The 15,724-nt window shown below is 32.9% G+C and overlaps 2 protein-coding genes across 2 annotated transcripts; one reads left to right on the plus strand and one right to left on the minus strand.

Annotated features, from left to right (window-relative positions):
• Positions 1–220: 220 nt before the first annotated feature.
• LOC130895616 (uncharacterized) lies at positions 221–4,818 on the plus strand. The gene is made up of 4 exons (XM_057803020.1): positions 221–509; positions 1,839–2,010; positions 3,913–4,183; positions 4,601–4,818. The coding sequence occupies exons 1-4, from the start codon at positions 433–435 to the stop codon at positions 4,756–4,758; spliced, it is 678 nt and encodes a 225-aa protein (XP_057659003.1). The 5' UTR covers positions 221–432; the 3' UTR covers positions 4,759–4,818.
• Positions 4,819–6,486: 1,668 nt separating this feature from the next.
• LOC130895618 (uncharacterized) lies at positions 6,487–11,030 on the minus strand. The gene is made up of 3 exons (XM_057803021.1): positions 10,955–11,030; positions 8,461–8,591; positions 6,487–8,355 (listed from the first exon to the last, which is right to left on the minus strand). The coding sequence occupies exons 1-3, from the start codon at positions 11,016–11,018 to the stop codon at positions 8,107–8,109; spliced, it is 444 nt and encodes a 147-aa protein (XP_057659004.1). The 5' UTR covers positions 11,019–11,030; the 3' UTR covers positions 6,487–8,106.
• Between the last annotated feature and the right edge of the window lie 4,694 nt (positions 11,031–15,724).

Below are 15,724 nucleotides of genomic sequence, written 5' to 3' on the forward strand. Positions count from 1 at the left end.
ATTGAAGATACCTCATCCTCTTTATAGTTATAAAAAGTTGAAAATGACCATCAAAAATGGCTCACCTTAGTATTGCAAACACCTACATAACTGGAATATTTCAATGCTTTCAAATCTTTAATAATTATGAATGATATTATACTTGTTTCTTAGATCCTGCTTTCATTATATATCTCAAGGAAAATCCCTATTTAATATTTATAATTTTAAATTGTACAAATCGTGGTTGTGTTCACTGTCAATGTGACAATTATTGTAATGAAATGGATTATTGGACTATTCTTTTAAGGTTGGCGCAAAATTTTGCAGTTTATGCTATTCTAAGAGTTACTTTTAAATTAATTTGGCCGTATTTATCGACTGCTAAAAATTTAGTGATGAAAAATACAAAAGTGAAGTAATTAATATCGTAAATTCCAAATTTAAGTGAAAATGGCGGATTCGGAAACGTTTTTAACTAGCAATAGACGAGACTACAAATGGCCATATCCAAAGCCAATGGTTTCTAGGTATGATAATTATCAATTTAATGAAGATTAATATTTAATTAATATCTCAATACATCTATCTAAGGCTAGTATTTGAATACAGAAATTTAGTATAATTTCCTCTTATTACTTCAGATTTCATTTCTCAATCGAATGGCATATAACCTTTCTAAATATGAGCAATTAGAATTTACAAGGAAAAATGTAATTTTCTTAGAAATCATATTGACATTCTAAGTCAAAAACCACTGTAAAAATGAATATGAAAGTTATTTCGACAGAGAGATTTTTAAATATTTGTAAGCTAAGCTACTAAGAATTATTAACTGAATAAATTATATTTTTTTACACAAAATTGAATTTTTAATACTAATGTCTCAAGCAAAAGTTATTCAGAACTTCATACTTTCTGAGGTAAAGTAAATATATTAAGAATAACTCTACAAAGTACATCGATCAGTATTAACCTTTGGTTTTCTTGGATATGACAATAATAATGAAGGACCAGCGGGATGTAGAAAAATTACATTTAGTTGCAATCAGCTCTTCTTATCCAACACATAAAGCAACCACCACCTTCAGTCATATACAGCAGTTATAAAACCACAAACTAGTAGTTTTTTGCGGTGTTCTCCTAATAGTGACTGCTGGGTTGGAACAGTTCCTCAAAAGTTTCCTTGATTTAACGTTTCAATATTGTATGGAGAAAGTGAAATTCATTCCAGATACATTTTCAACTGCCCATTCATAAAATTAGGTAGGTGTTAGCATTTGTCGTAATGTGAATGTTTTAGGCTTGCTCTTACAACAAGTGTCTTCAATTAGTCCCCTTCTCCATTACTTTTCTTAAGTTAGTAGCAGAAGAATCCCATTCTGCTTCTAAAATCTCTTTTTGGCAATGAATTTAACAAGTTTTTTCTGGAGTGTATGCACAGAAGCATATGTTATACTTTGGTAAAAGTACAAAAAACAGAATTTTTTCAACACTCTGCTCATAACAATTATATTGTGTTGTATATCAGAGAAAAGAAAAACTTAAAACTCTCATTTGCGAAAGAAGTTTGTGTTTCTTGAATCTTCTCAATTTCTACACAGCGATAATTATAGAGGTTTTAAATAGTTGCAAGAAATTGGTATTGGTATTTTATTCCCTGTGAGCAATCTTCATGAATTTCAACAAATTATGAATAGTCAGGTTTACACTCACGAGTTCATTTTATACATGTAGGAATATATCCCACTGCGTAGCTACGTTTCCTTTAAAAAAGACGTGTGAGATGTGTGTAATAACTTCTGAAATTGTTTAATAGAAAGTAAACTTTTATTACATAAAAATATTCTCATTTTTAGACCTTCTGAACCTCCAGCACGCGCCAAACCTAACAATGATTACGTGGCTACACTAGTAGAACCTTATTGTCACTGTGATTTCCATCTATACGAACCAGAAATGGGAAGGTACAAAAAACTGGCTCAAAAAGAAATGCAGCTTTACAAGGAACTAGAAGAACTCAGTAAGAAGGTGCGAAAAAAATTGATCTTAGGTTACATATTTTGGATAACAAAATTATCGAAATATTGAATGTTGTCGATAGCTTATACTATAGGTACACTTGAAATTAGCAAATGCAAACGTCCCAATCAGGCACTTTGTCCTGAACCTTTGGATATCACTATGCAAATTGTGAGGCTTGCCCAAGTGTTCGAACCTTGCACGTGTAGTGCTGAGCATTCACTATAACTGAGCTGCAGATTCTTCCCCTTCCATGCACCAGCGTCATTCTTGCTCATCTGTAATGCCCATAATGATGAGATGGCGCCTTAGATGGCCATGTCCATTTAAACGGCCAGACACCAGACGAATTTCACCCCAATTTAAGTGAAGCAGATGACGGGTGAAAGAGGCATCTATGAGTGCACTTATTATAATCAATCACTAAGGCCGAATTTTACAAGTGAAGTGGGGTTTACCGACAAACTTCGGTTTAAATGTTACCAGTGGTCAGGGGTAGTTTAAACGTCAATTCAATGTGAAACGGAGGATCCGAACCTAGTTTTTTCAAATTTTCCACATTTTTACGATATTATAAAGAGTTTTGGTGAAATGATTGAGATTTTGCACTTCTTATTTGATGAACTCGACGATAATGATGAAGAAATTATCAATATTTTCGAAGCGCCGAAAAAACAAAAAGTTATTCGTCCTAGAGCAAGTTTCTTCACAACCAAAGGCACCACTTCATGGTTAGAGAAATTACAATTGCAAATTATTCATTTTTGTTTATATAACTTTCTTAATCAATTCAGCTTTAATACGAATATAGGAAAAATTTTAATCATATTTCCGCGCTATTGACAACTAGCAAAAAAATGTCTGCTTAACTGTGACCTTATTATTTGCTTAAACTAGCATTAAACCATATTGTAAACCTTAATTTAATCTCCAGTTTTAGTCTAGGTTGTAAAATTGGCCCTAAAAATGTAAGCTACCAGGCTAGAATAATCTATTCACATCTTATAGGCAAGGAGATGAAATCTCAAATAAAATTATAGACAATGACGTTTATTTCGATGATATTACAGAAAAATGCAATTCCTAAAATCTATAGTTAGTTAATCTGTTTTAAATCATGGAATTAAAGCTACTTACAACTAAATTAAAGTCTTTCATACATCATCTTTTAAGTTTATTTCGATATGTTAAAATTTTCAAAATTGTCTTTTGTGGTAAATTTTAAGATTGTGTAATTAACCAAATTTTTATTGCCACTTAACAGTAACAAGTTCTATTTTGCATTCATGTCATATATTGTGGTATTTCTGATTAAATTATCTTGATTCCATAAATTTAATAACAATTTTGTGTAAAATCAAATGCTCACGATTTATTAGTAACAAAATATTGTAAGGTACCTTTCACTATTATATAGTATATATAGAATCATGACAATCTTTATAGTTTAATGATATTCATAAACGATACAAAATTCAATAAAAGAGCCCATTATCACTAAATAATCGACAAATTCAACTATAACTATTGATTGAACAACTTCGATACCTTTCAAAAACAATACTGGTTGAAACCTCTGGGTAACATTGCTATATTTTTGTGAAAATTATTTTTTTCTATTTATTTATCTTGAGGGAGCTTCACCCCTCAAAATTATCGATTGAAAAGTTGAAACGGTAGTCAGTAATGTGGGCTGAAAATTAAATTAATATTTCATACGTTTTTAATAAATTTGAATTATATAGGTAATTTAACAAGCAATCGATTGGTTCTATTTTGGCTATTCAACACATTTTAAAAACCAAAAGATGCATTTGTAAACTCATATTAAGTACGATAGTGGAATTTATTATTGATCATTTCATTTCTCCGTTGAATTCACATGTAGACTACAATTACTTTTCCTTGTAGATGGCAATATTATCCAGCGATATCCTTGACCATCCTTGTGACAATGATGATGAAAAAATGGAGACTATCTATCAAACAGATTTTATTAAAAAAGGCTTACCTGTTACTGCATATAAAAAACTGATGGCAGCTATCGATTCTCCAGTAGGAATTCCAGTTAAAGGAGAAGTTATAGGATTAGGTCGCGGACAGAGAGATCCTACTAAATTCAGGACCAGTACCTTCCCTAAGCCGTTTGTAGATGTTTGTCCACAAATCAGTTTCCAAAGAAGTAAGTATAACTTTCCTTCTCCAATTTTCTCCTATCGATTCTGTCGATTCAAATTAAAATAACTTCTACCTTTATTCTTATTTATTCTTTTCATGAAAATCATTCTTTTTCCAAAAGACTAATTGCTTCATAAATGGTTCAAAGTTTCCTTATGAGTACATGGTTCTTATAATTCATTCAATCTACATATTTTCCGCAGAATAAGAAATACTATCAACCAAATAGAGCTTATAACTCAATTTTTTAACTCTCATAACCTCTTTGATGCCCTTTTATGGTAGATATGCAGATTCACTATTATAGAGGTATTAAAACATGACTACTATTTCTTGGTAATATTCCATAAATAAATTTAACTCTTTCATGTGTCGGATATGAAGTGACCATACTAATATTTTAAATCTTTTATTTTTCTAGCACCAACAGCAATAGATGAGTGGTTTGTACACAGAACGGGTAACAGCGAGTACTATGATACTATTAACAATATGGGTGTTAATATTATGAGGTCTCGTCAACAGTATACTAAACCTCTGCTTACAAGTAGAGGTAAAGAAGACGACCCTTGTCGCTAAGTACCATAAATATCCTCATTGATTTATTAAGAAATAAAACAAATATTTTTTTGGTTTCAATGAGTTCTTATTATATACAAACACTGTTTATATTAACTCTATAATTTCTTCTTTTGCATAGTTTTGATAAAGATTAATTCGCAGTCTGCCTGAGCTATAGCGGACTAGGTGCTTTATCCTATGTTAGCTTAGATTAACAGAGTCACCTCCACTTTCAGCCGAGATCCACTCGCAGGCCTTAGGCCCTTTGTGATGCCCTTGCTGACTTTTCAGTCAGCACCATTTCACTTCCCTTGCCCCCTTCCCAAGCTTTTCCAGTTTGCAATGAAGTAATTCAGGTCCTTAACACCCAGCTCCACTGCTTCTTCCAGACATTCCAATGTTTAATTACCCATGCATTGTAGTCGTTTCGACGCCAATGCTATGCAGTGACACATTAGATGTTCTATTGTCTCTTCCTCTTAACTGCATTCTGCACAGAAATCTTCGGTTCTGATACCCATTTTCCTGAGTCTAGAGCCTACTGTGCAGTGACCAGTAATCACTGCTATGACCCTTCGGATCGAGGCTTTCCCATAGCCTAGCAGTTCTATTATCTTCTTCTTCTGTAGCACCGGCCACGAGGAGCGTGAGATGGCACAGTCATCTCTATTACTCCATCTCTTGCTGTGCTCTCCCTCTTAATGCTCTATCTATTGTGTCTCTCAACAATTTGATCGGTGGTAGTGGCAAGCCCACCGCTTTGTCCCCGCTCCTGGTGGTTCCCAATTTGGCTAGCTTGTCTGCCATTTGATTCCTTCTATATTGCTGTGTCCAGGTATCCAGCAGAGTCTAACCTTTCGGTCACGAATCCATGACAGGGCTTTGCGACAACTCAGCACTGACCTAGATCTCACTACCGTAGACGATAGTGATCTCAGAACCGCTTGGTTATACGTGTAGATTGTGATGTCATGCACCGTTTCATCTCTGCGTCGGATTAGTTCCGCGGTTCGTTCTATTGCCCGCAGCTCGGCCTGCAGTATGTTGCAGCCATTTCTAAGCCTCAAGGATTCCCTTATTCCCAAAACCTCAAAGTAAACTTCCGCTCCCGTCTGTTCGTCCTTTACGGACCGTGCTTTATCCTAGTGCAAGAAAATACTTTGAAGCAACTTTCCCGGTGCTTTTTCTTTCATAGCCTCACGTAATTTTGGATCTGAATGGGCACTTGTATTTGTGGTTTCTTTTTGGGAGAAGTCTATTGAAATTACACCTTCACGATGCCAAATGATAGTTAGCATGACCTTCTCCAAGATGTATTCAAAATACTCGAAAACTGTCATATAGATCAAAAGACAATAGAAATGATAAAAACAATATACAAAGCTAATAAGAAGATGATCGTGTTAAACAAAAATGTGTTATGCCCACTACTTTTTAAATAGTAATAAATGAAACAATAAAAAGAGCAAAGTGAGATGAAAATTTATAATATAGAGACTTAGAGGATGGAGCCAATATAAAGAACGGAATTAATATTCGTAGATTTGGTATTGGTAACGAGATCGAAAGAAGATCTACGACATAACCTACAAATATTTAAAACGAAAATAAATTGAATATGGAATTATATACAAATACGAGAATTGCTAACACTCAATAAGTCGTGTGACTAACTAATAAAAACACATTTTTTGTCAAAAATCTATTTTATTCATTAATGTAATATTCAAAATCATTCCAACGCTTCTCTAACTGCTCGATGCCGTGCTTGTAGAAGTATTTGTATTTAGCCCCCAAATAGACTTCAGTTTCAGTAATTGCTTCTTCATTTGAGCTAAATTTCTTATCAGCAAGCATTTTTTGAGATTAGTGAATAGCCAATAGTCACTGGGGGCTATATGGTGAATGGGGGAGCAATTCAAACTGTAATTCGTTCAATTTAATCATCGTTGCCAACGACTTGTGAATTGGTGCATGCATTGTCTTGGTGAAACAGTGGTTTTTCTTCGATATATGAAGCCGATTTTTCTTGATTTTTGCATTAAAACGATCTAACAGCTCGATGTAGTATTATATATAAATTGTCTTTCCCTTTTGGAGATAGTCGATGTTCAATGCGCATTCCAAAATACCGAAGCCATAATCTTCACAGCTGAATGTTGTGCTTTTGGACACTTTGGACGTAGTTCACCGGATTTAGTCCACTCAGATGATGATCGTTTCTATTCCGAAGTGAAGTGATGGATCCATGTATTATCCATTGTCGCATATTTATGCAAAAAATCTGATTTATTACGTGTAAACATGGCCAAACACTGCTCTGAACCAATTTGTTGACTTTTTTTGGAGTAACCACCTCAATTAGACAACCAGAACGTTCATCATCATCGTTGTTTATACGACCACATTTAAATTCAGCAAACCAATAACAAATAATTCTCTTCGATGGAGCAGAATCCGGATAATACTTTTGAGGCCATTGCTGAGCTAGTAGAGTATTTTTTTCATCGTGAAGCAATGATAAATTAAGACACGCTTAAATGGCTGTCACTTTTTTAGTCTTTTGAAAATTGGTACTTCATAAACGTCATTTGGATTTGACAATGGCAGCGACATCTGTGTGTCGATAATATGACTTTTTGGGTGATGTAGGTAGTATTTAAGTTTTGAGGTATGACAACATTGATTTGAGTATGTAAAATCTAACATTGCCATCATAAAGTTTGACATTTTTAATGATGGACGTACTCAGAACGTGTTGTAATAAGAGTGCTATTTGAGTTGTTTACAGATACTTGAAAAATTCAACTTTGTCAAAAAATTGTTTATGTACCAATGAACTCGCTTCGACTTTTTGTGATAAAGCACCATCTTGAGCCACCGTGTTACGCTGATTTTCTAAATTTAAACGTGGTTGCACTTTGCTACAGGATGAATTTTGTGATGGTCGTCTGAATTCGTTTTCATAAGACCTGATTCTGACACTGGAACTGTATGGAATTACGTATAAATGTTAAAGTTTTCATTTCCTTGGCGAGCGTTACATATGAATCTATAAAAAATCAAATCAATTACACCCTTTCTGGAAATCATTAAAAATGTACTGAGAAAGTTGTTTTGAAAATATCAAAACAAAAAGCCCACGTTTGTAGCTTTAGATTCCACCGCGTTGTATCAATTATAATATCAACTATGAAACAAATGTCAAATCACTGGATATATACAAGGTGTTTTTAGTTTGACATATTAATATTACATATTCCATCAGCTTGTTCAAAAATAATCAAGATCGCTCTTCAATAATAAAAGACGTTACTCATAATTGTAGGTTAAGCTAAATTATTTTATTTGATATGTTATAATCATTTAAACCAAAACCAATGTTACAAATCTATTCACATTTATATCGTAACTGTCTATTTCGCTTCTAACACAGATATCTGCCCGATTATAACCAGTACCTGTTAACTCATAAGAAGTATCGCGAACTTCCAAAAGAATTCGGTGACCAAAATGTTCGTTCAATTCAGGTATGCATACTCTTGTTCCATATGGAATAGAAAGTTTTTTGTCCATTGCAAGCGTTACAAAGTCAGCTCTATTGTCTATATAATCCTAAAAATTATACATAATTCGACGATTTTACTTCTGTGGAAAGCCATTTCTAAACAAGTTTTGAATAAGCGGTCAATCATCTCTAGTATAATAATAAAACCTCACCTGTAAAGTTCTTAATTTTTTCCCCTTCATATCCTGATATCCGTTCTCTTGATCAGAGTTAGTATAATCAGGATAATATGCCGTTAGTGTTACATTTTTGAAACTTTTTCCTTTGCATTTCAGAGTTATTTCTAAAAATAATTATCAATTTATTATAAATAGCAAATAAAAACTATTTTGTCATAAATAAAGGAGCGATATTGTTTTCATTTTAAATATAGTAACTATTGATAATATATATTGATACTATAAAGGTTGTTCCGGGACTTTATGCAAAAAATTCGGGAGTGCATATATGCCGTGAAAATAATGCTGTGACATGATCAATTTTTCTCATACGAGTTATAGGCATTTAAAGTTGCGAAATCAGAACTTATATTTAAGTATATTTTCTAATTGCATTTAGAAAGTACCAAAATTGGGTGCTTTTTAGGTGTTAATTAGGTGCCAAGCTCAAAAATTAGGTGCTCTGTAATTTTCACATTAACGGAATACTGTGCTAGGTAAACGTGATGCTAGCAACGTAATGAAAATAATTACAATACGTCCAGGGGATTATTTTTTATCTTCGAAGCTATTAGAGAATGTGGTGCTAATTGAGTGCTCACAAGTCAGTCGAGAAATATCATTTCTACAGTGGTTGGAGACCTGGAAACCACCATGCCTGATGTACTAAGTCCTATTAGGTTTTGTCCATTTTAAAAAGTGCTAATTAGGTGCTCACTAAATAATCGGAACAGTCAAGAAATATAATTTCTACATTGTTTGGAAACCTTGCAACCACTACACCTGATGTACTAAGTTCTAGTAGAAATTTTTTACTGCTAAAACTGACTGGAAACATCTTACTAGGATTTAGTACATCAAGCGTGGTGATTTTAAGGTCTCCAAACACTGTAGAAATGATATTTCTCGACTTTCTTCTGATTATTTTGTGAGCACTTAATTAGCACCTCAATCTCTAACAGGTTCGAAGAGAAAAAATCATACCCTGGACGTATTGCTTAACTCATGGCGGCTCTATGGCTTTTATCACCCATAAATTGCAATGTTTTCTTTTTTCTGTTAAAGCACTTAAATATTTAGCATTTTAAAAATCATTTTATATTTTGCCTTTTTTATAGTAGTATCAGGTACCCTGAATTTTTCTCCCGTTGGAATATGATTTTCGTCATCTAAATTTTCCACAAGCACCTTATTAGCACCTGAAAAGCACCAATTTTGGCATTTTCTAAATGCAATTTCTCGACTTTTTGTTGCTGATGAGGAGTTTAGGAGCTTACATTCGAAAACTATGAATGACGACTCATACTCAATGGTTAACAATCCAGAACTTCTTTTCAAGGACAGCTTCTACAATCTAAACATTGCAAAAATGAATTTTTCAATCGATGTTTTAAGAAAAAGATATTCTTTGTATAACCATAAAATGTATGGTTTAGAAGATACGTAGATTTTTAGATCGTTGTACATGCCAAGGAAACCGTTCGTCATAAAGAGACATTCTGAAAAAAATTATCATAAATTGTAATTATTTACTGAATATACTTTCAGAAGGTATTAAAATTTTCCAGGAATAACTTTTTTACCCCTACCGCAAGACTGACCTAGGCTCATTGGTTTCTGTATAAACAACGGATTGATAATACATTTGTTGCAAAAGTTCTGTTTACTGATGAAGGTGGTTTCACACAAGACGGTTGTATTAATTGGCATAATTAATATTTATTGGCAGATGAAAATCCTCACGGTACAAATTAAGATGGGTCCTTCCTTCCCCTTTCCAAGATATCACCCTTAGTGGCTAAAATTGTGTTTTATATATTTTTTAAGCCTTCAATAATGTTAGAAATTCTTTAATTTTCGTGCACTTGCAAAGGACAAACTAAGGGTATTCTTTCAATATTCCTGTTACATTATAAGGGGGTGTAATTAGTAAGCCTCACTTCATTTAGTATCAAATATTTTCTGAGATGACGTTTCATGAAATTTTATTTTATTTAATAAATATTTTTAAGAAAACAAGGATTTCAAGTTATAATTTTATTTCATGAAACTTTATCTTGAAAAAAAGTAAGGGTGAAATAAAGTAAGGGTTGCTAATTTCACCACCGTATAATGTAACAAGAATATTGAAAAAATACACTTAGTCCTTTTCGAGTACACGAACATTACAGAATTTCAAGTTTCTACACTCACCGAAAAAAAAAAATAAAACTCAATTTTAGTCGCCACCTTTTAGGGGTGATATCTCGAAAAGGTGAGTGCTGAGGAAATTTTGTTATAGGAAAGGCCCATCTCAATTTCATACGAGCAATTAGCTCCTGAATTTTGTCGCATAAATTTAGAAACCTGTATATAAATGTTCAATTAATTTGAAAAGTTTCTTATCAAGTTGTTTTATATTGTATTTAACAGTTTGTAATAAGATCCTGATTTAATATAAAACCCAATAAAATATAGAAAACTACTCTAATATAAAACAAAAAATTACCATTTTCGAAAATTGCTGATATACCACTAACAAAGTATAAAAAAAAACACCAAACCAAATGCATGTTTAGATTAGAATGCCGATGTTATTTCTTCAAAAAAAAACCAAACGATAATACTGCTTAACAGACAATTTCTATAATTAGGCTAACATTATTACAAAATAAAAAATGAAACAATTACATTAGCGTACGTATTTATAGTATTTTTTACAAAAGGTAAATCATAAACATCCATATTTTATTCAAATTTATTTCTTAATGATTATGACACAAGATTGGTATTTTGTCATTAATACTGAATTCAGTAAACAATCTATTTCCTCCATATACTGTAAATTTAACCCAATAAGTACAAGTAGTTAACTCTCAATAAATAAATCAATAAAAATTAAATTAATTGACAATTCAAAACAGACTATGATTAAAAATCACAAAAATGCTTGCGTCAATTATACGAGGACTACGCTTTCTTACATTGCCTCTGAAGTTTCTCGAATGATATAACAGTGAGGGAAACGGTTTCTAAAAGACTATTGCTACTGGAAACTAGACTGGAGTACTGAACGATATTCCAGAGTCCAAATAACAATCAAAGCAATATCTTCCGACACACCAAAAAAACTGTGAATTTGACTATGAAAACAATGTGTATAATGTTTTCATCCATCTTGTTTGTTTCATGGTACGTTGAAAAATATTGGCGTAAGTCTACCGTAAGGTCCTAGATCACCTCCGGAGAGCGCCGAAAAACAAACCAGAAGGCATGCTCTCATCTCGCGTTCTGATCCATAAAAATGTGCGGCCGCCTTGTACCAATGTGATAAAAGAAGTTCCTCGAAATTTTGGAAACAGTCCTGATCTAATAGTATTATTTATTTCGAAAATTGGTTAGGTGGACAATGCTTGAATACCAACGAAGAGCTCCAAAACGCTGTAAGGACCTCCTTATGTTCTCCAGCACACTTCTATGCATTGGGTATAAGAAAGCTAGTCTCTCATTAGCACAAATGCTTTACATATATCAGAATTTAAAAAAAAAATCGTATGAAGCTTGTTATATCCAAAGAAGCTAAATATCTAATTTTACCATCCGTGAAATGGTTGACATGAATCTGATTTCTTGTATGGTTTTGTTAAAAATCAGATTATCTATAACCATTTATTCCAAAAATCCATGATTAACTGAAATTAAGGTTCAAATCTTGAAAATTTCAATGTTTATCTAAATTCGACTGTCAATTTCTGTAGTGCACTGATTTCATGACGAATCCGAAGCCCTAGGATATTCTTTCAAGATTTTTATAGAAATTCGAGAATATTCCCTAACCACATAATCATGTTAGCATAGGCCAAATTAACAGAAAAAAAGAATAACCTAACTGAATGGACAACTATCTGACGACGTCACTGTATGAATAAAAATATAGAAAATAAGAAAATTATAGTATACCATCAAAATAAATGACCATTTGAATTTTTGGTTTAAATTTTCACGCGAGGAATTGTAGATTCTCATTTTTTTCTCTGGTGTCGTATTGTGGAAGGTATTTCCACACCAACTCTTATGCCTGGGGTTTGAAATAATTCTCTTATGAACTTTGAAAGTAATCATATACATAAATGAAATGTTGATGAACCACTGTTCTCGTTGGTGGAAAATTTTATAACTTCATAGGTTTATTGAGGTTTGTTGACTTAATGAATTAAGTGGACTGAAATTAACCCTACAGTTCTTAGAACTTTTCTTCTTAAAATACTAGATGATTCTAGCTTCCCTAATGTTTTAATGGAAGTTCTTTACGTTTTAAAAGTCTTGTAATTGTGAAGAGATGATGATGAGAATATTCATCAAAGCTTATGAGTTCTAACATTTCTTGGACAAGAAGAAGAGAAGAAACATAAACTTGAGGAGAATAATTGGTTGCAGAAACCTAGAATCAGTGAAAATAGATGAATTAGTACATACAGAATATATAGTAACAGTAGCATATACATTTGAGGGAATGGAAGAAAAAGTAGATACGTGGTAGATACCATAGAAGAACTGAGAATGGAAATAAATATCAAAAATTGCAAAAGAACGGTGGGAAAGGAAAAAAAGAACATAAGAAAGAACTAAGAATTAAAGAATAAATAATAGATGAAGTGAAGTGGAAAACGGACATAGAAATTGAGAACAAAGTGAGAAAAGTCAATCAAATATGCTATTCTCTAAGTAAATAATAAAATAATCGGGAAGAAAAAATAAGCGAAGATATAAAAATGAAGGTATACAACTTGGTAACAGTACCTACCTTAATATATAAGTTCGTTAGGGTCTAAATTGTTTCGAGAAAGCCTTTATTGAGCGATTTTATAAATATATATTATATCTATTTATTTTGAAACTTACTTCCAATGCACACTGAGCTATTAAAAAGAAACTAAGGTATAAAGTGACCTAAGACACCTAGTTGCCAACTGATTGGTGAAATGTCTACACACACAGTAGACTCAATTGTGTCCGAACCTTGAGTAACTCAAGAGTAAACAATAGTTGCCTTTATTAATAAATAATTGTATAAAAACAATATATTCATCTCCTAATTTCGAGTGCCAGGAACTTTTCTACATCCTCGTTTTAGTTTAACTATAAAAAAACTAAATCACCTCACGTCGAGTCAAACAATCCGGTCCAAAATTTTTATTTGAAAATAAAAACTATCATATTCGTCCATCCTTGAAATATGCTCGCACATTTGGAGCCCGGACGCAGTACCGGCATACCCTGAAGATGCTCGACTCAATACAGAGGAAAGCAAATCGAAAGGCGATTCAGAGTTGACCATAAACTTGGACAGCTTAGAGCAATTCGAAGCCCAATTTTGCCATCGATTTGTGACACGGAGCATTGCCTTAATAGAAAAGCACTTTCTTCCTCTTAAAATGGGGCCGCTTCTTCGCGATTTCTTCCTTCAAACATTCCAGTAACGCCACGTCATAGTTTTTTCTTTCTAATGGAAATTATACTTGAAATGCTAATGCTATTACCTTGCTAGTTGACATTGTTTATTTCCACGCTTTGGATGCCGTTCATTACGTAAAATTCAGATTTATTATGACACTGCTCGGAATCATCGATTGGTTGATGGTTTTGATCGTTTGTGTATTGATGCATTGATTTAACCAAGGCACCTTCACAAAAACTTGGAGCCTTCTTTAAAACGAAAATGCTATATACCCCGCAACAGCTTCTAGTCCTCTACAAGGCCCAGATTCGTCCATTTTTGAAATATTTCTCTCACATGTGGAGCTCGAGTCCCAAGCATACCCTGAAGATTCTCGACTCAACACAGAAGAGAGCAGTTCGACTTAGGCGATCCAGAGTTGACTCTGTTTTACAGATACTACCACGGCAGATGCTCTTCTGAGCTGTCCAAAATAATCCCATCTAGAGCAGTATGTACAAGATCCACTCGACCGGCAGACGTGGCTCAAGAGCACCAAGTTCGCCTGCAGATATCCATAACGTCAAATTATCGATCCTCCTTTCTTTGAAGAAGTGTAAGCCTGTGGAATCAGCTTCCAAAGAACAGCTTTCCCGAACACTACAGCCTACAAAAGTTCAAGATCAATAGACACAGGCAGGCAACATTCGATCTAAGAGTGTAATATGTTCACCTGCTTGCTTTTTACATAAAAAAATAACAAATATAGTTAGCAGAAACAGAAGTAATTAAATAAAATGAAGACAGTAATTTTATTAGAACGAATTACTAAGCTGTTGAAGTGAAAACCTTGTGTTTTCGTGATCAAACTGAAAACAAAATAACCTTCGCCCATTGAAACCCTTGAAAGGCAGGTTACTCAAGTAGCCAGATAATCAACAGATCGAGTTTCTTCAAATCAATTGCCAATGCGTTGCCAACTGGTTGGCAACCAGTTGCCTCGTCTGTAGTTTCCCATTCAAATACAAATTATGTTACTCATTGCAAACTGGTGAGTGATTTGAGTCAGAAATGAGTTTCTTTTGAGTTAATCCGTGTGCATTCGGCAATAGTGTAATGTATCAATAATCATGTTAATCAATCGTACATAATAATTTCATTAAAATTGTACTAAATTAAATATCACTCATTATTTTCTAATGCTATTAAAACTGATCATAATCAACCATAATCTAAGTTTCACTGCAATTGCTTTAAAATTTGGGAATACTTTGTATTCAAAGAAACTTCTTTTCGCTAAATTGATTCTTAAACTGTTATTTTACTCTTAAATCCTTAATCAATAGCCTACTAAAATATATTAATTGAAAGCGCAGCTCACAATTAGTAAGTTTAACAGACGGATTAAAAATAATGAAAGGGGAACATTTTAATCTACAAGTAAGTTTATAACTATGAAATTTATCAATAAATCACTTAAAACATTTTAATTTCACCTCTCAAGTACATGATATTAATTAAATGCGGCACGAAAGCACGAAAGTAGAAACAATTATTCTGCAAATTAAAGTTATTAATACCGACAGTTCAGTGCCTTACTCGAAACGGTGGTTGTTAGTTCGACTTTCGTTTAACAGATAATAGAAACATGAAATATCTTTTGGTAAGTGTTAGTGTAATTTTGGAGTGACAGTAAGTGATTTTTATCTTTAAAAAGTGGTGAGAGTGATTGTATTTATAGAAAAGTTACTTTCATAAATGCCAGTGAGGGTGTAATTATTTGAAAATCGTCCAGTATTATTAATATTATTTATAAAAAGACTACGAATTATGTTATTACTA

This window comes from Diorhabda carinulata, chromosome 6, assembly GCF_026250575.1.
Source record: "Diorhabda carinulata isolate Delta chromosome 6, icDioCari1.1, whole genome shotgun sequence".
Taxonomy (NCBI): Eukaryota; Metazoa; Arthropoda; class Insecta; order Coleoptera; family Chrysomelidae; genus Diorhabda; species Diorhabda carinulata.